General features: G+C 47.5%; 1 protein-coding gene across 4 annotated transcripts in view; it reads left to right on the plus strand.

The window, feature by feature from the left end:
- The window catches only part of POU2F3 (POU class 2 homeobox 3), an 82,651-nt gene that overhangs the window by 19,677 nt on the left and 38,207 nt on the right, over positions 1–24,767 (plus strand). For 3 of the 4 annotated variants that reach the window (XM_011926965.1, XM_011926967.1, XM_011926966.1), the window contains exon 3: positions 11,376–11,410. In XM_011926965.1, coding sequence (XP_011782355.1) covers positions 11,376–11,410 — 35 coding nt within the window. Of the gene's footprint in view, positions 1–3,196; positions 3,244–11,375; positions 11,411–24,767 lie in introns of all 4 variants that reach the window. The other variant, XM_011926969.1, reaches the window with a different exon arrangement.

Raw genomic sequence — 24,767 nt, forward strand, 5'->3', positions numbered from 1 at the left:
CTGGGTGGGGCGTTTCTCTGAGATGTGTTTTTGGGTGCAACTAGAACAGAGCTCTTATTTAACTTCCTTTGAAGTTGGACTTTTACTATTTTTCCAAGGCCAGGGGACTATGAGTCAAGGTTTTGATGGGGAACTTGGATCTTCTGGCCCCGTTCCTTGCAGCAGTGGCCTGAGTGCCTGGACACTTTTTTCTGGAACCTGATGCCGTCTGCTCAGGATGGTCCTTCTGCTTAGCCCAGACCATGCTGCCACTTTTGCCCCTGGCTCCATGACTGCAGCATCAGTGTGTGGCCAACAGGGGCTGGGATTGAGGCAAGGATCTCCTGTTGCATGGGAAGCCCAGAGTGCCTCACCTATTGCTGAAACTGAGAAGAAATGTGGATTGTATTTCCTAATGAGCAAGGAGACCTTGGTGAGGAACCTTCCCTTTCTCAAAAAATGACATGAAAAATTGCAGTGGGAAGCTGGGGGAATGCTGGGCTCCTCTGTAGCAAAGGCGGGTGCAGCAGAGCCCCTCTGCCCACTGTGGCATGGCCCTGGCCTCCTGGTATCTGTGGGACAAGCCTGGAGAGCAGGCTTCGGGGTTTGATTTCGTGACTGTGCATGTGAAGGAAAGTCATTAGGATGCCCTATAGGCCAAATTGCAAGGAAACCCTGAGGTTGGTCATGTTGACTCTTCTCTGCGTAGAGAGGTAGGAGCTTTAAACCATGAAAACTCCCCAATCCACAGACTGTCAGGGATGGAGAGAACCTAACAGATCATCCAGTCTTGGAGTAGCAAGTGAGTGTCTTCAGGAGCACTAATTCTGGTCATCCCTAATGGTCGGTGAGCCCTGAGTTTAGGGAAGAAAAAGGGAAAGCCAGGATCCATTAGTGATGTCTGAGTTTAGGGAAGAAAAGGGGAAAGCCAGGATCCATTAGTGATGTGTGAGTTTAGGGAAGAAAAGGGCAAAGCCAGGATCCATTAGTGATGGGCATGGCTTGCACACCTACTGCGCCTTTGCATTTGCTATCCACACCCTGGCTTGACCCAGTACTTCCAGCTAGTGGAGAAATAAGACCCAGACCTCCCAACTCCTAAACCAGTGCTCTTCCCACAGTCCCTCACAGGGCCTCCTGGGTCCTATTCTTCAGGTGGCTTCAAGGATTGCTTTGAGGGTCCTCCTGGATATTTCCTCACTCCTATGAAGGAGGTGGCAGGAATGGAGACAGCAACTTTTTGTTTTAATGTAATGTTTAGAGGAAATGGAAGGCTACAGAGATTAAGCCACTTGTCAAAGTTGAGCATAAAACAGCCTCCAAAGTGACCCTAGAACCCAGTTTACTGTGTGTTTTCTAGACAGAACTCTGACCATTAGGGAACACTTCCCAATTCCTTGGATGAATCTCAAGTACCAAAAAAGGTAGGCATAATGTCTGGGGGCATCCTGGAAAAAACTTGTTCTGGGCTGGTTTAAATGACCACGCTGGAAGCTTCTCCATTTGCTCTGGTGGCTAGCTGCTCAGGAACGCTTCCAAGGTCCCAGTAGCTGAATGGTTGCTCTCCCAGGAAGTGCCAGCAAGGTGCCAAGTGGTCCTGTAGTGTCCCTGGAAGTCTTACTGGGTTATACTGGAAAGCGGAGCTGGTGAGAAGAGAATCAGAAATGGGAGAGGCTCAGCCCCATTGCCGAATGTTCTCTGCATTGTTTACCAGGCAGAAGTGAAAAATCCTGCTTGAACAGTTCTGAGGCTTCCACCTCCCTCACCCAGAGAATTGCTCCCCAGGCAAACTCACATCCCAGGGCTGCCAAAGCTATGCAAATCAGCCTTCTAGGCTGGGCTGCTGGCTGTTGGCTCAGCTCCAAGGTGGGAAAGCAGGGCCCTCCTAGGGGCCCCATGCCCAGCTCCTGGTGTTAGGGGCTCGGCCAGGGAGCTCAGGTCACTGTTGATCGGCGTCCACGGTGCCCACGGATGCCAAAGGGAGGAGAGATGGAGGCAGAGTCTGCTTTTGACATTTGGGCACCTCCTCCATTAGGATCCTTGGACTTCCTCTGCAGGACTTCATTGGGTATTATGGCCATCTTGGCCTAAGGAGATTGTATTGGAATCCTGGGGCTCCCCAGAATTTTAGTGTGCCTTTTACCCTCTTGATCACTTAATTCAAATTCTGTGGACCTAAATGTTCTCATATTTAACCCAAATCCCTCCACCTGCAGCTTGGCTTCTCGCTGCGAGCTGTGTGGTGCAGATGCACAGTCCTGGGCACTGTGTGGAGCAGGGATATGCTGGTGTTGGGGGGTTAAGTTGGGTCTTCGATGAGTCCTCAGACATTCTCCGAGTTTAACTGATGCCAGAACCTTGCACGGTGACTCATGCCTGTAATCCCAGCACTTTGGGAGGCCGAGGCAGGAGGATTGCTTGAGCTCAGGAGTTCCAGGTTAGCCTGGACAACATAGTGAGACCCTGTCTTTACAGTTTTTTTTTTTAAGTTAGCCAGTTGTGGTGGCACACCTGTGGTCCTAGCTACTGGGAAGGCTGAGGTGGGAGGATCGCTTGAGCCCTGGAGGTCAAGGCTGCAGTGAGCCATGATCACACCATTGCAGTCCAGCCTGGATGACAGAGTGAGACACTGTCTCAAAAAAGAAAAAAGATTCCAAGAATGGAAGAACACAGTGCATTGGGGTTGGAGACATGCATTTTGTTTTGTTTTATTTTGTTTTGCCTCCCCCTGAGGATCATTCCCCACATACCCGCATGCTTTAAAAGCTCTTTCATTTTGTGCAAGCGCTTACCCTTGTTCAGGCTCAGGCTCAGTTTCCTCACCTGTAAAATAAGGTGAATAATAAAACCACATCATCCCAAAGGCCTGGGTGGTCCCCTGCGGTCCCTCCTAGCCTTATGAGCCAGGGTGCCTAGGTATATGCCCTCTCCCACTTTCTTGCCATTGAGGCCTCCTGGCCCAGAGATTCCCAGGGGTCCATGAGAACCAAAAGAGGCCTGGAGACATCCCAGCTGTTGGCCCTTCCTACTTGGCACAGATGTCATCCATTTGCTCCCAAGACCTCCAGATAGGGAATTCTGCCACTTCCTTTGTGAACCCTTTTCTGCCCCACCCCTCCCTTCTGTGTACTTCATCTTTTATTTGTATGCAGAACCAACAGGACCCAGGGAAACGGTGAAGAGAGTTCCCTGGTCTTCCCTGTGCCTCTCTTTGCAGATGCTGTAGACAGTGACAAGATTCTGGGAGGGGAAGAAAAAGCCCTGGTACGTTTCAATCAAATGCATTGAATCCTAAGACTTTAACAGATGGAGGGAATTTGGGAGGTCACTTGAGATCCCCTTTGATGCTATCAAATTGCCTCATCAATTCAAACATCACTTCTGTAACAGCCCTGAAATAAGCAGCCTCCGCTCGAATATTCCTGAGGATGGGGAGCTCTGTGACGCTGCAGGTTTCACTGTAAGACAGGTACACTATTTACAGAGTTCTTCCTTATGCTGAGAGGAGGCCTGCTTCCCCACAGCTTCTGCCATTGTTCTGCTCTTTGGAGCTGCAGGCTAAGCCCGCTTCACTTCCAGGCAAGTATATGGGGAGGAAGGAAAAGTCCACTGACATTTATTTCAGCACTGACTGCAGCAGGCACAGGGCCAGGTGCTTTCAAATGTTCCCTCAGTGAACCTTTTCAACTTTTATTTTGAAAAATTTCAGACATACAGAAAAAGGAAAAGAAACTTTAATGAACAGCCACATACCCATCATCTGGATTTAATAATGAACATCTCACCATATTTGCTTCCGCTGTTTTTCTGAAGTTTTTTATTTATACATTTATTTTCAATATCTTTTTATTCTGGACATTTTCAAACAAACACAAAAGGAGAGACTAATGCGATGAACCCCATGCACTCATCGCCCCTTCTCAGCAACCATCAGATTCTTGCCCTTCTCGTTACTGGAATATTTTCCTTTAAATTACAGACATTATAACATTTCAGTCCTAAATATGGGAATATGCATCTCTAAAACATGAAGACGTTTTCCTTCTTAAGCATAATATCATTATCACACAAAACAAAATGAATCCCTCATTTAATTCTCACGGCAATTTTGATGGTAAAGTATCTTAAAATATGCACACAAATTTTTAATCGCCTTGTGTTTCAGCTATGATTATTTCTATTCTTGGTTCCATTTTGAGGTTGGTTGTTGGTATTGCTGAAAGCAGTCTTTATCAGGTTCCACGTTGTAGCAGATGGTCTTAAAAGTGGGGCATATCTTTGCGCAACTGGACTACTTTAGCTGACTATCCAATATGAAGTAGAAAAGCGGATCTCCAGTTTACATTATTTGTCAAAATAGAATTTCCTAATAAAACTTTTGTTTTACTTTTTATATTTTCCTATCATGGTAAAAAATGCATAACATAAAATTTACCATCTTCACCATTTCTTTTCTTTTCTTTTTTTCTTCTTTTTTTGAGACGGAGTCTTGCTCTGTTGCACAGGCTGGAGTGCAGTGGCACAATCTTGGTTCACTGCAACCTCTGCCTCCTGGGTTCAAGTGATTCTCCTGCCTCAGCTTCCTGAGTAGCTGGGATTACAGGCATATGCCACCATGCCCGGCTAATTTTTGTATTTTTAGTGAGACAGGGTTTCACCATGTTGGTCAGGCTGGTCTCAAACTTCTGACCTCGTGATCCACCCTCCTTGGCCTCCCAAAGTGCTGGGATTACAGGCATGAGCCACCGCGCCCAGCCTACCATCTTAACCATTTCTAAACATACAGTTCCACCTCCCCTATCTTTGATTTTATATAGTTGATTTTTTTTAGCCTAAATATGGAACTTTGTATTTATTCCTGTTACATTTTATCTTGTTGGTTTGGGTCTCCTGTTAGAGCCCACCAAATATTTTCTAATCCTGATTCTGTGGTCTACTTTTATGTATTGCTTTCTGCTCTCTGCTTTGAATCGCTTCCAGATTTGATACGCATCTATCCTCTTTATTAGCCTAAGCTGTTGATTAAGGTCTAAAACCATACTCAATTTTTTTTCTGTGTCACTCAATGCACTGGATTTATTGGAAAAACTGTGTGAGTTTGGTAGTTGAGAAATCTGAGCTGTTGCCCTGGTTCAGGTTCTCTGAGGCTATGTGTGGCCTTAGGAAGGTGGTTTCCCCTCCAAGGTTACACTTCAGTGTTGGACTCTGAAAATAATGCTGCTGGCCGTATGTGTTCTGTTCTGGTCTGGTTTTTCTGCAGTGGCAGCCATCTTCCAAAGATGGAGCCAGGGCTTGGAAATAGAACATGTTCGGGTTTCTGTGGATGGGGATGCCTGTGGTTTGTTAGGTGTGAATAGGAGGTTAGTTTATGTTACAGTTTCTCAGTGATTTGGATCTGTTAAATGTATGATCCTTCAGCACCTACTATGTGTCAGACACTGTTTTAGACACTTGGGCCACAAAGATGAACAAGATATAACAACCCTGGCCTCTGGGAGCTCACAAATCTCATGAGGGAAACAGACACATAAACCACTGACTAAAAAACATAGTAGGCCGGGCGCGGTGGCTCAAGCCTGTAATCCCAGCACTTTGGGAGGCCGAGACGGGCGGATCACGAGGTCAGGAGATCGAGACCATCCTGGTGAAACTCCGTCTCTACTAAAAAATACAAAAAATTAGCCGGGCGAGGTGGCGGGCGCCTGTAGTCCCAGCTACTCGGGAGGCTGAGGCAGGAGAATGGCGTAAACCCAGGAGGCAGAGCTTGCAGTGAGCTGAGATCTGGCCACTGCACTCCAGCCTGGGCGAGAGAGCGAGACTCCGTCTCAAAAAAAACAAAAACAAAAACAAAAAAAAACATGGTATGTGCTATAAGGGATAAGAGCTGGGTGCAGTGGCTCATGCCTTTAATCTCAGAACTTTGGGAGGCTGAGGCTTGAGGCCCAGAGTTCAAGACCAGCCTGGGTAACATAATAAGCCCTCATATCCACAAAAAAGAAAATTAAAACATTAGCTGAGCATGGTGGCACATGCCTGTAGTCCCAGCTACTCTGGAGGCTGAGGTAGGAGTATTGCTTGTACCCAGGAGGCAGAGGTTGCAGTAAGCTGAGATCGCACCACTGCACTCCAGCCTGGAAAACAGAGTGAGACCCTGTCGATGAATGAATGAATGATACAGAAGCACAGAGGAAGAAATCCTTTGTTTTCCTTTGGAAAAGCTTCTTGGAGAATGATATTTATGTTGGGTCTTGAAGGGTAAGTATTTTCTAGCTAGAAGAGGAGGAGAGAAGGGCCTTTCAGAGGGAGCAGCATATGCAAAGTCCCTAACACAAGATCAGGCTCCGCTTTTTGAGGGAGTAGTCTAGGGTGTCTGGAACCCAGCTCTGCAGTTTAAAAGCCTAGCCATCAGCTTATCTCACTCAGTTCTCACTGTATTCCTGGGAAGGGAATGAAACAAGGATCATGACCTTGTTTTACCACTAAGGCATCAGGAAGTCCCTGCTTTGACCCAATTCACATAGCTTGGTGGCGATGGAGCTCAGGCTCGAACCCCAGTCTTCTGACTTCCAGTCCAGGACTCTTTCTAAGTATACCCTGCTGCTCCTTCACACAGCATCTTACAGGAGTAGAAAAGTTTCTGGTGATCGTGGACCAATATTTAACACAATATAATCGTTGCATCTCTTCCTTTCTCTGGGAAAGAGGAGTACCTTCAGTACCATTTCAAAGATGAATAAACTTAAGCATTCTAGGAATGACTGGCCAATTGCCTTAATCTGGAGCACTGGGGCCACAGCAGAGCCCCGTGAGCTAAATCACAGTCTGCAGTTGCCAGGTACCACCTTCCAGGCCTTTCTATAGGCTGGGTGGGGAGAGCTGCTCCGTGGAACAAGTCCAGTGACCACGGAAGGAAAGCAGGAACAAGTATGGCAGTAAAATGAGGGCTGCGGTGATTCCTCTTCAGCCAGATCTGGAGGGAGAAGCAACAGTATCACCAGATATGAACCTAATGCTTCCATTAGACTATGCCCCTGTGTCTCCGCCCAGACACATGGGCTCGGAGACATGAGGAAGGCCATATCTCCCAAGAAGTGCCTTACCTGAGTGCCAAAGGCTGAGCCATATGCTACTCTCAGCCCTCCTGGAGCGCTAGGGGCCAGTCTCCTGGGAGGCTCTGCTAGTCCCCTGCACTCTAATCCTGCCCTTCAGTGTCCCTGGGAACAAGGAAAATGAGAGATATCCCTGCAGGTAAAAATGAATTTGATGAGAAGGGGAAACTCCATCATCAGGCTCCAAGTGGAGCAGGTGCATCCTCAGAATGAGATGCCTCTTGAGAAGGGGGCCACGGCAAAACTTCCAGGCAACAGAAATGGTTGATTTGTGTTGGTCAGTTTTCAAATTAATCTCTGAATTGTGCTTAGACAACTTTTTCGTGTTATGGGTCTCACAAACAACATCATAATAGCATTTACAGAAATCAAAAGTGAAGACATTTTTTAATTGTCCGCAAACCTGATGACCCTCTCCAAGTCAAACTGTTATATAATGCTATTTTTCTTACTTTCTAGGTCTCATTCAAATGCATATTGTCTCCTTTCTTGAAAACCCCTCTCCAAACCCCTCTCCTTGCCCCGTCTTTCTTCCATTTGACTTCCCACTGTTTCTCAGTCTCTTTTGCTGGTGCCTGCTCATCATCCACCCTTGACCCTTTTTTATTCCTCATCTGGGCTCAGTTCCTTTGTGACCTCACTGGGTGCTGTGGCTTTAGCTACCACCCATTAGCTGAGGGCTACCCAATTGATACCTCCTGACCGAACACTTCTCCTGAGTCAAACTCATTTCCCCACCTCTTCTGAGACATCTAATTGGCATCTCAAACGTTGCATGTCCCAAGCATAACTCTTGAGTTCTTCCCCAAGTCACCCCATCACAGCGAGTGGCACCACCACACCTTCATTGAGGAAGCCCAAACCCTAGGAATCATCCTTGATTCCTTTCTTTCCCCTGCCCTCCACATCCCCGCATCAGCCAGCCCTGTCTGCTGTCCGCTTAAGTACATCCTGGCCCTGCTCACTGTGTCCACTGCCACCATCCTGTCCAGCCCACTGCCCTCCCACTTGGGCCATTGAGGCAGCCTCCCAGTTGGTCTCCCTTCCTCCTCTCTCACCCTTGCAGGTGTAAAGGCCTAAGTCAAATCATGTTACTCCTCTGCTCGGAACCCTCAGATTGACCCATGTTCCTTGGATTGAAAATTGCAGTCTTCATCACGACCCGACCAGCAGATCCCATGCCAGCTCTCCATCACTACTCTTCTCTCCAGCCATAGTGACCTCATTACTGCCCCTTGGCATGCAAGCCTGCCGTTGCCTCAGGACCCAGTCTTTCCATCTGGAATGATCTTTCCTCAGGCCTTCAAAAGACTAGGTCCTCACTTTGTTCAGAGAAAATATCACCTCCCTTGAGTGGCCCTCCCTAGTCATCCTGTTTCTGATCAGCCTCAGATACTCTCTACAGTGTCACAGTGCCTTCTGGTTCTCCACAGTAATTATCTGTAGATGAAAGCACAGTGCATTTTTGTTTGCTTAGTTCTTTTTTATGTCTTCTCAACTAGAAAAGAAACTCCATGAGGCCAGTGACTTCCATCTTCTCCAAGATTGTATTCCCAGTGCCTGGAACAGTGCCTTGCACATAGACTGTGCTTAGTAAATATTTGTTGAATTAATGAATGTGTTCTTTTGTCAAGTTTTTGAACATTACTCCTTATTAACCCAATGTCACAACATCACAATGTCACAAAGGGATTTTTTTTTTTTTAAGATAAAAGCAATTTTACCTTCATCTACCCCTTTCAACACAACTATTGTGGCTGTGGGTCCTTCCCATCTTTAGCTCGCTTAGCAGATCTTTTTTCTTTTTTTCTTTTTTCTTTTAGACAGAGTTTCACTCTGTCACCCAGGCTGGAGTGCAGTCATGCGATCTCGGCTCACTGCAACCTCCGCCTCCAGGGTTCAAGCGATTCTCCTGCCTCACCCTCCCGAGTAGCTAGGACTACAGGTGCCCACCACCACGCCTGGCTAATTTTTGTATTTTTAGTACAGGCAGGGTTTCACCATATTGGCCAGGCTGGTCTCAAACTCCTGACCTCAAATGATCCACTCATGTGGGATTAAAGGCTTGAGCCACTGCGCCCAGCACCCCTAGCAGATCTTATATATCATCATAGCTGATCTCAAAACCAGGCTTTGCTCAGAGATCATTTTGCATCTCACCTCTTCCTCTTTCTCGGGACCCCACCGCTATTCATCTTCTGCTCCCACCTTGCCAGCCCACCTGCTCTCAGAGATGCGTCATGACTTCATGACCACACGGGAAAGGGTTACATTTGCCCATGGTTGTTTAGGACACAGCTGAGGAAAAGGGGTTAGAGCTCCAGGGAATTCTCTTAGACCCTATTCATTCACCTCTCAGGCGTTTCTTGAGCCTCTGATCCATGTTAGGAACTGTGGTCATTTTGTGGCCACTGAGGACAAAAAAAAAAAAAAAAAGCATGTCACTGTCCAGCTCTCAAGGAATTCATAGACTAGCAGGAGAAGGAAACATACTAAGAGGGAGTAACACAATGAGTGCCACGCAACCAGTAGAGAGGCCTCCCAGATTCCAGAGGGGAGAGGGACTAACTCCATGCAGGAAGGGAGCAATGCAGAGAGGCACGGTAACATGAGCGCGTGGTTTGTTAGGATGCAAGTGGTACTTTGTGTGGCTGGAGCTCAGGGTACCTGGGAGAAAAAGTAAGATAGGATTGTCAGTGGCATAAGAGCAGAAAAGGTAGGCAGGAGATAGGACATATGGGGAATTCCACGTTGTGCCAAGGAATCTGGACTTTATTCCAAAGCTATCTTGAGAGTTTTGAATTTGTTTACTCATTTGCTCAACCAATGTATTTGGAGCGCATTACATATATATATACACACACACATTCTGCATATTATATATATGCATATTGTATATATGCATATTAATATATGTATATATATATATATGCATGTGCTGCACAGTGCTGGGCTCAGTGTACTGTATTTAATAAATGACTATTTTGCTTGCTGTTATAGAACCAGTAATACAGGAGGCCCAAAGGAAGGTTGTGCGGCAGCTCCGGTCCTGGAGAGCTATGTGAATAGGAAGTTTTATTTTAGCAAAGAGTGAAAACAATTCTGCTAATAATAGGTATATGTTTAAACAAATCATGGTATATCCATTTAATGTAATATTATGTAACCATTAAAAATGATATTTATAAGCATAGAAGCATTTACAATGTTCCTTAATAGCACAGGAGACATATTTATGGTGCTCACTGGAAAAAGTGGGATAAAAGTCTATATAGAGTGGTATATATCCATGAAGAGAAACAATTATAAAAAAGATCATAAAATATACAAAAATATTAATTATGACTTCCTCTTGGTAGGGTGATTTTTCCACTACTTTAGACTTTTTCTTAACCAAAATCTTTGCTTTTCTTCCTCTTTTTTATTTATGCATTTATTTATTTTTTGAGACAGGGTCTCATTCTGTTACCTAGGCTGGGGTGCAGTGGCACGATCAGGGCTCGCTGCAGCCTCTACCTCCTGGGCTGAAGTGATCCTCCTGCCTACAGGCATGTGCCATTATGCCTGGCTAATTTTTTTTGTATTTTTAGTAGTAATGGAGTCTCACTGTGTTGCCCAGGCTGGCTTGAACTCCTGAGCTCAAGTGATCCTCCTGCCTTGGCCTCCCAAAGTGCTGGGATTACAGGCGTGAGCCACTGTGCCCAGCCACTGAAAGACATTTCTATTAAGCACATATTTACTTTTTCAACCCAACATTTATGGTAAAAGTTGAGGGTGTGAAAAAACAAGAAAGACAGCTGTCTAGCTGATATACTTTAGGTGTTATCTCTCCTGAAGGGCTGGGCTAGTGGCATGACTTCTGTCCTAGGGAGTCCTTTGAGATCCATGCTGGTCTCTTCTTCGTCCCTTGGTCCCTGGAGGGATGCAGCAGCTTCCATCTGAGGGGGAAGCCCGGGCATAGAAGCATGCGGTGGAGTGAGCTCTCCGGTTGGCATGGCCAGCTGTCCTCCCCACAGACTCTGATTTGCTGTGCAACCTCAGACAAGTCAGCCTCTCCTGACTTGTCAGGTAAAGGTGACCCTTTACCTGGCTATCATCACCCTGGAGGAGAATTTCCAAAGACGTTTCCAGGAAACAGGTCGAGGAGGAGGATCCCAGCCACAAGAGAAGCAGGTGCTCTTTTTCAAAATAGAGCCACACGCGTCTCAACATCCTAGTTTTTTTCTAACCTTCAGCCTCTTTGAAACCTGCTACCAACTAATATGCATATATTTTTATCTTTTCTAGGAAATGATCGAAATGGCCTAGATTTCAACAGGCAGGTAAGAACTTGGGTCAGAAAGAAACATTTATACTATCAATTTTGGGCATCACCTATACTATCTGGTATGGAGGAAGACAAGATTAAGTACAGTTTGGGGGTGTTTATTCATAAACACCAAGCTTTCAGGATCAAAGGACCCTGAGCCCAACCTCCCACCCCAACCCATGAGCCAGTGTTGGGGTCTCTTCAGTATCCTCTCAAAAAAGGGCTAACAAATGGAGCACCTGTTTAGGGTAAACTTTATGCCAGGTGTGGTCCAGAAATCTAAGACAACAGCTCTTTTCCTGTCAATGCGTAGCCCGAGTTGCCTCTTGGATGAGGGTTTGCACGAACTGACTGTGTACAGAGGAATTGATGGAGCCACAAAGGCTGAGGTGCCTGGATTGCCACAGAGAATTCCTGATTTAAAGTAAGAAGCTAGAGAACATAACAGGAAACAGGCAGAAATAGCTCAAAAAAGAGCAGGTAACCAGGCTCAGGGGCAACATAGACATGCGCCTGGTGCGTTGCAAGGAAACCAAGTTGAATGAGGTTAGACTTAGTTAGGAAGGGCTTCGGGCAGAAGAAGGTGGTATTGGAAAGATCGCAGGACAGATGGATGTACATGTGTAAAGAGAAGGGGGATGCCAAGGGAGAGGACTTACCCTTGAGGTTGGAGGCTGGTGGGAAGATGGCGGGGTAGGAGGTAGGACAGGGTGTGATGTCAGAAGCAGATGGTGGGAGTGGGAGAGTTTGTTTGGAGGAGAAAGGCTAAGCTGGAGCCAGGCAGGGAGCAGTAATGGGAAGTCCTAGAGTGAGGGAGCGGTGTGAGAATTAAACACAAAGTTAGAAAGCCTGGGTTTTCGTTCCATTTCTGCCACTAACTAGGTGTATAACCTTGATCAAGTTATTTAATATTTTTGGTCTGAGTTTTCTCAACTGAAAAATTAATTCATTCCATAAATTTGGCAATGGGGGAGTACTTGCACTATGCCAGGTATGGGAACACAAAATTAGGGCATGATCTCTGCCTTGAAGGAGCTCAAAGTCTAGTGTAAGAACAAGGTGGAATGTCTTTAGAGAGAGGGAGAGGGAGAGACTGACTCTTAAGTGGATAATTACAATACAACCTCATTTATGTTTTACTAGAGGTATGGAAAAAGCATAAAATCAAATAGAAATAGGAACCGTTAATTCTTCCCAGGAGCTCAGAGCAGGCTTCATGGAGGAGGTGATATCTGAGTCTGTCTCTGAAGGATGAGTAGGAATTTTTAGTCAGAGAATAGTGACATAGAAAGGGAGATGGCAAGAAGGAAGGGAAAGGGGTGCATTGGATAATCACTAGGAATCCTCCCCTAGATTCTGATACCCTGAGTCCAGATTTAGATGGAAGTCTAGGATGGGGGCTGGAGATCAAATGCAGACATAGGTTCTTCTCCTCCTTTATCTACAGAGTGATTTGAAGTCACTGTTTTGTTTTTAAGACAGGCTATCACTCTGTTGCCCGGGCTGGAGTGCAGTGGTACAGTCACAGCTCACTGCAACCTTGACCTCTGGGGCTCAACCAATCCTCCCACCTCAGCCTCCCAAGTAGCTGAGATCACAGCATGCACCACCATGCTTGGCTAATTTTCTGTGTTTTTTGTAGAGATGGGGTTTTGCCACCTTGCCCAGGCTGGTCTTGAACTCCTGGGCTCAAGCAATCCTCTCTCCTCAGCCCGCCAAACTGCTGGGATTACAGGTGTGAGCCACAGTGCCTGGCCTGAAGTCAGTATTAACATTTCCTAAAAGGCTGTTAATTCTGGGTACATTCTTCGCAGTCAGAGAGAAGAATAATGTTGAGTCCTGAGCCAGCACCTTTTAGGAGGCAAATTCTGCAGTTTTATTCATCAGGAAGGCTGGGGAGTTTGCTGACAAATGAAAGCCAGCTACCCTCCCTTTACACCCGAGACCTAAAACAGAGATAGGCTTCAATTAAAGAGAGATCTAAGTTAGCTACAGAGAGGAAGGACTTCCAGCCAATGCAGTTTATTAAAAACTACCAAGGGAGGGAAACTGTAGAGTCAGCATCTCACTCAAGGTCTTTAAATGTGAGACAGGTTCTTATCTCAGAGATAGTTTGGTCAGGTTTGCTTCAAGGGCAGGAAAATGGAGGAGATTCCCAAGGATTCTGTCATCCTGATGGATTCTGTGATCCTGATCCTAAACAGGTTGGGATGTGGCCCGGGCCCTGTGCTTTCTGCCCTGAGGACTCAAGATTCCCCAGCCCAGGGCCCACCTCTCCTGGCCCCAGCCCCTTGGACGAGATGCATGGGGAGGAGCCTCTTCCATACCAAGACACGGCAAGGCCAGCCTTGCTGGGAGGTGGCCAGCTTCACAGGCCCCATGGGCTTAGCTGCCCATGTGATTTGTCGGAAGCTTGAGACACACTTGCGCTGGAGAGAAGGATGAGGGCAGCCCCTCTGACCCTGGGAGGCCCCTGACCCTTGGAACATCTTTGGGGTGTGGTTTCCCCACCAGGTGGCTGCTGCTGGGAGGGGGCCTTGCTGGAGTTTGTTTCCCTTGGATGAGCCTTGTGGGGAGGGTTGTTCCCTCCCTCTTCTGGGAGGGGTTTGGATTCTCATCACTGACAAGAACAGACATGACAGATCTTTCCTTTAAAGAGGGTGGAGGGAATTTTGGAGGAAGACATACTCTGCCCGGTCACGTTCATTTACACACTCAGGCTGGAGCTCTCCTCTGCTCACACTCACGCCAGCTCACCTGCAGGCCAGTGGGTGGGCACCCAGGACTCCCCAGGCCCCCGCTTGAGGGTCACACCCTCACACTTCACAGCAAGAGAAGCAAACTAAAACTTGCTGACCGCCAGGCTCGGGGCAAGGCGCTCCTGGCACTGAATCTCCTTTAATTCTCACTCTAAACCAGTGAGGTGGGTGATATAATCCTCATTTCACAAGTGAGAAAACTGCCTCCCAGGCAGCCCCATCTTTTTCAGAGAAGGATTTGAAAGATTAAATAACCTGATGAAGGTCACACAATTGGTTGACTGGCTGAGCCAGGATTTGAACCCATATCTCTTTGACTCCAGAGCCCATTTTTCCCATGAGGCCTTGCTGCGCCTGCCCTGCTCCCTGCATCCGCACATTATCCCTGGGGAGAGGCCTGGGAGCCAGACATTGAGTGTGACCTCACCATGACTAACCTGGGAGGTAGAGGGAGTAGGGAGGGGAAGAATGAATGGTTGTGTAGGAGCAGCCTCTGCATCTGACACAGACAAGGGGTTGGCAGACACAGGGGAGCAGAGAAAGAGCCACTGCCCTGGGTGAAGCTCCTGTTGCAAGGCCCCAGGCCAGTTGGTACAGCCAGATTCTGGGTAAACCACAGTCCTGAAGTTGCATGAGCAAGGAACGCTCATGGCTCATCAGGAAGTTTCCACACTGAGCCTGTTAACTTCCTGGTCCCAGGAAGGCAGACTGAGTCTGTTTGGGGGATACGTGTGGGAAGGTCAAGGGACCCAGAAACAAGGCCAACTCTCCATCCCCAGGACAGATGAGATAGACTTGAGAAGCAACAGGTTAAGGCCTTGGATAGGGGCTCAGAAGTCCTGAGTTCCAGTGCTGTCTGTCCCTCACTAGTTGCTGCCTTATACAAACCTCTTCTTTCTCGGGTTCTGTTTCCTGATGAATAAAATGGAGAGGCTTCGGCTGAGATGCTGTCTGAGGCCCCAGACAGTCTGCATGTTACGGTGTCATTACTTATCTCTTGCCATATTTTGGCTGATTAGTTGGACTCTTCCACTCGACTTTCATTTTATTTTATTTTTCCATTGAAGAGAAATGAGGAAGAAAGTCACCTTTGAGCTGTAGAGAGTGAGGGGAAATATGTCACGTGGACTTTTTCCAGCCTTTATGACTGTATGTGAGCCAGTGAAAAGAATCATTTGAAATCTAGAGGCTGAAACAGAAGGACCCAGTAGGCTGGATCTGGGACCGTCCATTCAACCTTTGAATATGCAGCCATTCTTAAGCACTGGATAGAGAGGCGTCCATTGTAAGAAGATAAATCGCAAAGATGTGTTCTGTGAGAGACATGAGAATGCTAAGCTCTGCCGAAGGATATTACAGAAGAGATGGTGTCTGAAGTGGGTGGTGAGGGAAGAGTAGGGCTTTGACTAGCAGAGAGGGTTGGCAAGAATATTCCAGGCCTAGGGGATAGTGAATTGTCTCCCTTGGTGGGTTAGGCCAAGCTATGAAGATGTCAAATTCCTAGCAAAGAAGTCTGGGGCTTGTTCTGTGGGCAGCAACGAGCTGCTAGGTGTTCTCAAGCATGACTAGTTTCATTTACTAGAAGAGCATTGGAGGGGAGTGTGGGTGAGAAGGGAAGGGAGGATGAGTGACAAACTGATGCAAGAGAGGCCGAGTGGAATGCTGCTGTAGCCAGAAATGCAAAAGACACAGACAGAGCAAGAAAGTTACGCACACAGGCCAGGCGCAGTGGCTCACACCTGTAATCCCAACACTTAGGGAGGCCTAGGCAGGTGGATCACCTGAGGTCAGGAGTTTAAGACCAGCCTGGCCAACATGGCGAAACCCCATCTCTACTAAAAATACAAAAAGTAGCTGGGCGTGGTGGCAGGTGCCTGTAATCCCAGCTGCTTGGGAGGCTGAGGCAGGGAGAACTGCTTGAACCTGGGAGGTGGAGGTTGTAGTGAATTGAGATCGTGCCACTGCACTCCAGCCTGGATGACAGAGTGAGACTCTATGTCAGAAAAACGAGAGAGAGAGAGAGAGAGAGACAGAGACAGAGACAGAGAAAGAGAAAGAGAAAAGAAAAGGAAGGAAGGAAGTTATGTAGCACTTTGGGAGGCCCAGACGGGCAGATCACGAGGTCAGGAGATCGAGACGATCCTGGCTAACATGGTGAAACCCCATCTCTACTAAAAAATACAAAAAACTAGCTGGGCGAGGTGGCGGGCACCTGTAGTCCCAGTTACTCGGGAGGCTGAGGCAGGAGAATGGCGTAAACCCAGGAGGTGGAGCTTGCAGTGAGCTGAGATCCGGCCACTGTACTCCAGCCTGGGTGAAAGAGCGAGACTCCGTCTCAAAAAGAAAAAAAAAAAAAAGTTATGTACACAAACATAGAGCCTGGCTGCCTGACTGTGAATCCTGGCTCCAGCACTACCTGACCATGTGACCTTGAGCAAGTTATCCAGTCTCCATGTGCCTCAATGCCCTTATCTGTAAAGCGGGGAGGATAGTGATATCTGTCTCACAGGGTTATTGTGAGGGTCAAATGATGTGTATATACTTCTTAGACAAGTATCTTGAACATATACACTGTGTATTTGCTATTATTATTACAATTTCAGTAGGCATGGAGAGACCCAGCTTTAAGAGATAATTCTAAGATAAGATCAGGAAGATTTTGGTGACAGATTGGGCATGGACAGCAAAGAAGAGGGATGAGTTAAACGTGGCTGAGACTTCTAGCTTGGGATGCTGAACCTTGGTAGGATCACAACTCATCATCAAGAAGACAGGAGGTGGAACAAACTTATCCAGATGGTGGGAGGAGAAGGAAGGGTAGAGAATGAGCTCTGGGCTCCCAGTGCATGGCAAGAAATTTGGATCTGGAGCCCAGGAGACAGGCAGGACTGAAGATGTGTATTGGGGAGTTGCCACTGGATCATATTACATGGAGTGATGAGAGGGAACGGGGTTACCTGGGGAGGATGTGCAGAGTGCGAAGAGGACCAAGGACAGACCTGGAGAAGGGCACTTAAAGGACAGGCTGAGTGGATGTCTATAGATGAAACGAGGAAGGAAGGTCAAAGGGACAGGAGGGGAGCCACGCTCACCAAGGAGAGATGTTCATGAAGGTGGGGAGAGCCAACAGTATCAGAGCATAGGGGGCAACACAGTAGAATCTGAAGCCTAAAAGTTGGCTAGGAACTTGGCAGTCAGGCAAGCAAGGATAGCCTTCACCTGGTGTCTGTCTGGTCCACAGTGAGAGTGGATGTCAAGCTTGTTGCAGCTGAGGGGTGAGTAGGAGTTAAGGAAATGATGGAGACTCGGATTGTAGAATTCCCTTTCGAGGAATAGGGTGATAAAGAGATGGAAATGTTGGCTTAAGATGGAGGCCGTGTGAAGAGAGGGCTTTTGTGGAGGAAGGGGACTTGAGTGAGTGTGGCCTGGGAGAGCTAGGAAAGGCAGTGCAGGAGAAAGGAAAGAGGGGCCTGGTAGTGGTGGTGGGAGGACCCCAGTGGAGGGCTCTTCTGAGAGGGAAGGAGGGTTGAGTGCCCTGGCAGCGTGTTCAGGAGCCCAGGGCACTGCGGTCCTCACCTGGAGTCTCTCCACTCCATTTCCTGCTCTTTGGGCCAACAGCTAACTTCAGAAGAACACTGGGAGGTAGAATTGGATTAAAGGGGATTGGGGGTTCCAAATGACAAGTGCATACCTAGGAGGCCTCACACCTGCTCTGTTCTGGTAACTTCTGGAACCCTCATCATCCAGGGCCATGGGTTTCCACCAGGCAGATCAGGACAGTGTTTTGTGTATGCTGTTGAGCATTGTGTGGCTTGAAGACCTCCCAAAAGTCCTGTAGGCCAGAAGAGAGTCTGAAGCAAGTTGGCAGCTGTGCTTTTCCCTACGTTTCCTGCCCCAAGAGCTGAGAATCAGTGGCCTGGGGTTTCCTCTCAGCCCCACACTTGCCAGCATTCTAAGCTCACCTGCACGAATGGCTCTCCCATGCCTGTTTCTGGACACTTGTGCCGGCTAGTTCTGAAGAGTTGCCCCGGTGTGCCCTAGTGTAGCATTTAGTTTTAAGCCAACTGGGATTTTCCATCATTGTTTTCTTGAATGTGACCAACCAACTACCACAGTTCTCTGGCTGCTCCTTGTACAAATTGACTTGTAATTAATTGGCTCGATGGGGCGTCTTCTTTAAAATCAACAAGATTCAGGTACGGAAAGGTTTCTGAGGACTCAGAATGATGGAGAGTCTTCTTCAGGGAGGCCAGTGAGGGAGACACAGGGACAGCAGTGCCAAGCCCTGGAGCTGGCAATGGAGGGTCCGCGGTGATGGCAAAGTAAGTACTCACCCCCAGGAGCAGCCTCAGGACAGTAGGCTCCAAAGCCACTGAGCCTGAGAGAGCAAGGGAGGGAATGAATAGGCCATGTTGGATTGTTTAGTTCCACAAACCTGCACTTCGCTGATTATTGGGAAGACGGAGAAAAGTACATCACGGTCCCTGCCCGCAGGAGCTCCCAGCCCAGTAGGGAAGATGTAGGGTCTGCCACAGAGAGGGAGGCCACTGCACTACACTTTTGTCAGTGGGGCTGGTTCAGAGAGCCTAAGAAAGCCATGCCAGGAGAATAGAGCCTCAGGGTAGTAGGTCCAATATGCAGGAGGGGGGCTCCGAGACCTCCTTGGGAGGATGAGAACTGAGGGCTGAAAGACTCTTGTTCCCCTGAGGATTGCTTGCTTCTGCTCCAGGATCCAGCTTCCAGTCCTGTACTTCCTGGTGGATGCAAGATTTGGGGGTGGTGGGGCGAGGCAGGGCGGGGCAGGCTAAGAAAGAGAAGAGGATGAGGAGCCAACAAGCCACATTTTGCTCAACCCTAAGCAGTACAGCCAGGTTTACAAGGTCAGTCTGTAATACCCTCTCTCTCCCCCTCGAAAATATCAAAACAGAAATTTAAATGCAGGAGCCTGACAGATAGAGCTATGTTGGAGATATGGTTTTGGTGCCTGGCCACAACGGGCTTTCTAAGACCTCACTGCAGAATTAAACGCATCCACCAGGCACAGATAGAGCCGGCAGAAAACAAACATAAAAGCACCCTCCTGGCCAGGTGCAGTGGCTCGCACCTGAAATCCCAGCACTTTGGGAGGCTGAGGTGGGTGGATCGCCTGAGGTCAGGAGTTCAAGACCAGCCTGGCCAACATGGTGAAACCCCACCTCAACAAAAAATATAAAATACAAAAATATGCATTTTTACTAAAAAATGCTAAAATACAAAAAATACAAAATACAAAAATAAAAATACTAAAACCACAAAAATACAAAAAAATACTAAAAATACAGCTAAAAATACAAAACACAAAAAAATTAGCTACTAAAAATATGAAAAAATTTAGCCGGGCATGGTGGTACACGCCTGTAATCCCAGCTACTTAGGAGGCTGCAGCAGGAAAATCACCTGAACCCAGGAGGCAGAGGTTACAGTGAGCCGAGATCGTGTCACTGCACTCCAGCCTGGGCAATAGAGCCAAACTCGTCTCAACAACAACAAAAAAAACATAAAAAAATTTAAAAAACACCCTCCTAGTCAACAGGTAGATGTGAATAGAAGGTCCGTACGGGGCCAAGCCACACCCCCAACCTCCTTCTAACCCTGATGTTCTCATTTTTATCAGACTCAGTGTCTCTTGTAATGAGGCTCCTATAAAACCTCTTTAATATCGTAGAGTGAAATTTATAGAAAACATAGGCCAAGTGTGGTGCCTCACGCCTGTAATCCCAGCTCTTTGGGAGGCTGAGGCAGGTGGGTCACCTGAGGTCAGGAGTTTGAGACCAGCCTGGCCAACATGGTAAAACCCCATCTCTACTAAAAATGCAAAAAAAAAAAAAATGAGCCAGGTGCAGTGGCTCATGCCTGTAGACCCAGCTACTCAGGAGGCTGAGGCACAAGAATCGCTTGAATCCAGGAGGCGGAGGTTGCGGTCAGCTGAGATCACACCACTGCACTCCAGCATGGGCAACAGTGAGACTCTGTCACAAAAAAGAAAAAAATAGATATATAAATAAAAATCAGTAATATTGTCTCACTTGAATAAAACGGAAAAAGCAAAGTAATTAATAATAAAACAATGTGTATTTCAGCAAGTATATCCTTAGACACATTCCCCTAAAAGGTTTAATGAGACAGTAGGACGCTCATGCCTCTGTGAATGTGACAGACACAAGTACAGGCTGATATTGGTATGCTGTCCTGGCTGCTCAAAAGCCATCATCTTTCAAAATGTTAAACAACTCTTCGTAAAGCTCCGGCCAAATCTAGTCTTTCCTCCATTAACACAGAAAATGGCATCCCTGGGTAAAATGCATATTAAGAGTGTGCAAAAGATACTTTGTGTTTGCATAAAAAATGGAATTGGGTTTTGGGCTTATATGATTATAGGCAGGCTGTTCACCGACACAGATGTCTGGTGGGGCACTTGAAAGTCATATAAAAAGTTGTATGGGATGCAAAGAAGTGTTTGTTTGATACTGTCTTCTACAGTGCAAGATGTGTAGAATACCTGCCCTCAGCCCAATAAATGTAAGCTACGCCTCCTAATTATTAAGACAGCCAGAAAAAACACGCCACAGATTTCAGAAAACATCTCCCAGGGTAGCTGTGATCCCCAGTGAGAACAACTGACTTTGACCCACCAAGGGGATAAGTCACGTCTCTTACCAGGAGACAGAGCCAGATGTGACTGGCTGAAGACCTTCCACATAGGAATACAACACCAGAAAAAGGCACCCCCAGAAAGAATGCATACAGCCTCTGCCCTCAGAGAGCTTACTTGCTATCTATCCACTGAGGGAGACAGGTCTGAAAAGTTCCTAAAAATGTCAGAGCAAGGGGTGTGTAAACCAGCGCCAACCCCGGGGGAGTGAGCTGGGCTGACTGAGTGATTAGGTGGGTTTGGAGCAGAATGTTCTGGCAGCAGATAATTGGCAAGATTAAATAACTCTCCATGGACACAAGGGCCTGTCGGTGGGTGGAGGGCAAGGGGAGGGATAGTATTAGGATAAATACCTAATATAGATGACGGGTTGATGGGTGCAGCAAACCACCATGGCACGTGTATACCTACCTAACAAACCTGCACATTCTGCACATGTAAACTTAAAGTATATATACAAAAAAAATTAAATAACTCCCTTCTCCGGCCGGGCGCGGTGGCTCAAGCCTGTAATCCCAGCACTTTGGGAGGCTGAGACGGGCGGATCACGAGGTCAGGAGATCGAGACCATCCTGGCTAACACGGTGAAACCTCGTCTCTACTAAAAAATTACAAAAAACTAGCCGGGTGTGGCGGCGGGCGCCTGTAGTCCCAGCTACTCAGGAGGCTGAGGCGGGAGAATGGTGTAAACCCAGGAGGCGGAGGTTGCAGTGAGCTGAGATCCGGCCACTGCACTCCAGCCTGGGTGACAGAGCGAGACTCCGTCTCAAAAAATAAAAAAAAAAAAATAACTCCCTTCTCCAAAGTGATGTCTCCACTGTAGTCAAGATACTATAATAATCAGTATTTCTTGAACTCTGACTGTGTGCCAGGCACTGAGTATAAAAGGGTTTATATACTTGCTTTTGTTTAATATTTATAGCAATCCTGTGATGTAGTTGTTATCATTCCTATTCCACAGAGGGGGAAACTGAGGCACTGAGAGGTTAGGGAATTTTCTCATCATAACACTGTTCACAGAGAAGTCTGTGTTTAAAGCCAGGCTTGCCAGACTCCCGACTCTGTGGTTCTCCCCACTGCCTGCTTGTCTCGGGAGGAGGCCTTGTGATGTCGTGGTTGGGTTACCTTGTCGGTATTGGTGAACCCCTCTGCGCCTCTGACTCCTCATGTGAAGAGGAAAACAGTAAGAGTATCTATTTCCTAGGCATGGCATAAGAATTAATAGAGTTAAGATCTCTAAAGTACTTAGAATAATGTCTGGTATACCATAATCCACCAATAAACATTAGCTCTTATTATTTTCTGATGAATGAGAACCCGTCATTTTCTCTACCACCCTTCTCCCTGTGTGGTTGCTTAGCTGGACTTGTACCAGGTTGGAGGGCTGCAGATACTATTAGGAAGGTAATTTTTTTCTGGGATCCATCATCTCCCAATCTCAGCCCACCACCCTCTGCAAGCATGGGCGGGGAAGCAGTTGGTAAACGTGTTTGTTTTTGGAGAGGTGGGAATTTGTCCTCTTTTGCCAGCCATGCTTGGTGCTTTGGCCTGAGGCTCAGGTGTCAACTGTTTCCTGTTCATAGCCTGGGCAGCAGCCCCAGTACTGGGTGGACCAAGCCCTGTGGCGAGCCCCATGGTGAACAGCACAGAGGAACAGGAATAGCTGTCTGGGTTCTCCAGAAGCCTGTGCCTAGTACTTGTTGGTCTACCAGACAGCCCAAACACCACCAGAAAGCCCCTCTGCAGCATGGGGTTTGGGCCTAGCTGGTTCCAGCTCCAGCACTGGCATGAGCTTTGCATGCATTCTGGATGGGTAGCGGAGACCGAATGTTCCTCTTGGCTCAGGTGTTGGGTGGAGAACAGTGAGAACGAAGGAGGGAGAAGAAGGTCGAGGTCCTTCACCTGATTGTGCAGAAGCCAAAAAGTGGCTTCTCTCTGGAGATTTCAGTGAGTTGCCTTTGTTGAATGCAGACACTGGTAAGACTAAAAGCAGGGCCAGGTCTTCCCTTTCTCAAGCAGGCATTTCTTTGGAGCCAGGCTTTTGAAAGGGAAGCTGGATTTAGCCCCAAACAATAACAGGGAAAGTTAATACTATTTATTGAACCTTTAGTTTATAACAGGCACTGGGCTGAATGCTTTGCAAGCAGTATCTCATTTAAACCTACAGCCACCCAGAGCAGTAGATGTTATATTTCCATTTTAAAGATGAAGAAACTGAGACTAGGAGAGGTCAAGCAACTTGCTTAGAGCCAGAATTCAAACCAAAGTTGATGTGCTGTGCCAGGCATTTTACATAGGTGATATCTTATTTAAGATTACCTAATGAATCCTTACAACAGCCTGGTGAGGTAAGCATTATTCTTCCCATTATATAGCTGGGGAAACTGTAGCTCAGAGAGGTTAAGTAACTTGCCCGAGGTGGAGCTCAGATGTAAGACAGGCCTGTCTGACTTTCTACCATACCAGACTGCTTTGGAGAGAAAGAGGACAGAGAGAGACAGAGAGAGAGAGAGAGAGTGTGTGTGTGTGACTGTGTGTACTCCTGCAAATGAGACATGACCTAATGTTACCCAGAGCCCCTCACTTGACATGTGTCCAGTACTTTTCCACGTTTCCAAAGCCCTGTCAGTCATACCAACACCCGCAGACCTCTTCTGGCTGGGGCTTGCCAGCTGAGACGGTAGAGATAGTATCTGCAGGCTCAGGGAGGGTTGCCAGGTAAAGGGTGGGGTGGAGAAGAGTTCCTACCCAAAGAGGGTTCCCCTGGCCCTTCGAGAAGCCGCCTCCCTGGGCCTGTGCGTGAGAAGGGTCCAGGGAGGAGGCAGTGTTTGCCTGTGTGTGCCTGCAGGGAGGGGGCGGACACTGGCTTTCTCTTTGCCCCCAAGTCAGAGAGGGCTGTGCCTGCAGCTCTGGTAACCAACCAGAGAATCATCTTCTCCCAGAATCACAGCCTTGGCTAAAAATAAACTTTTTCCACCTTAAACTTCCTTCCCCCTAGTCTGGCCCTTGAGTGGCTTTCGAGGCCACCCTGGGGCTCAGGTGCTCTTTCTGTGTCCCTGTATAGCTCCTACCTGATACCGGGTCACATCTAGTTTTATGTCCCTCTCTGCTTGACAACTTCCAGAGGCCTTCTCTAAGCCAATAGGTTTTTGTCCACTCACAAGAACTATGTGAAGCGGGTGTTACTACTCTCATTTAACAAAGAAGATAACTGAGGCTTAAATGGTTGAGTGGCCTGCACCCCAGTACCTGAGCCAGGACTTACTCCATTCCTTTTATTCTGTGCCTGCTGGATCACAGGAGCTGTGCTCACTGCAGGTCTGTTATCTCCAAATCCAGCTTGTCCCACTGATCACCGCTGCCTTCATGGTCCCCATACCCTCCCGGACTTCTGCTGCTTGTGTTCAGATCAAGTGTTGAGACTTCCCTCCCTTTTCCACCAAAGCCCTCTTGGCTCCCAACTGCTGAAGATACTTAGTTCACATCCTGTTGTGCTTTTCTTTCTTGGCAGCCCCTCCCCTGCACTGGCATCTACTCATATTTCCTCCTGTACACTTCGTCAGCACGGACTGCTGCGGGGTATCCCTGGTTCCAGTCCTGTAGCGGACAGTGTGGCTGCAGATTGCGCTCTGGCATTGCACAGACCTGACTTTGAATCTTGGCTCCACCAAGAGAATCTGCGTAACCTGGTGACTTATGCTCTCCAAGCCTCAGTTTTCTCTCCGTTCAATGGGAGGAAAAATAGGATCAACTTTATAATGCTGTTAGGAAGAGGATTCAATGAGATCTTGAGTGTAAAGCGTCTTGGACACAGTAGACACTCAATAAATGTGAGTTGTTGTTCCTATTGCAACAATTTAGCAGCAGTATTGGTTCCAGTTGCCCCATTTCATATCCATGTGGCTCCAGTTCACCCCTTC

Source organism: Colobus angolensis, unplaced genomic scaffold (assembly GCF_000951035.1).
Source record: "Colobus angolensis palliatus isolate OR3802 unplaced genomic scaffold, Cang.pa_1.0 Scaffold7, whole genome shotgun sequence".
NCBI classification, from domain to species: domain Eukaryota; kingdom Metazoa; phylum Chordata; class Mammalia; order Primates; family Cercopithecidae; genus Colobus; species Colobus angolensis.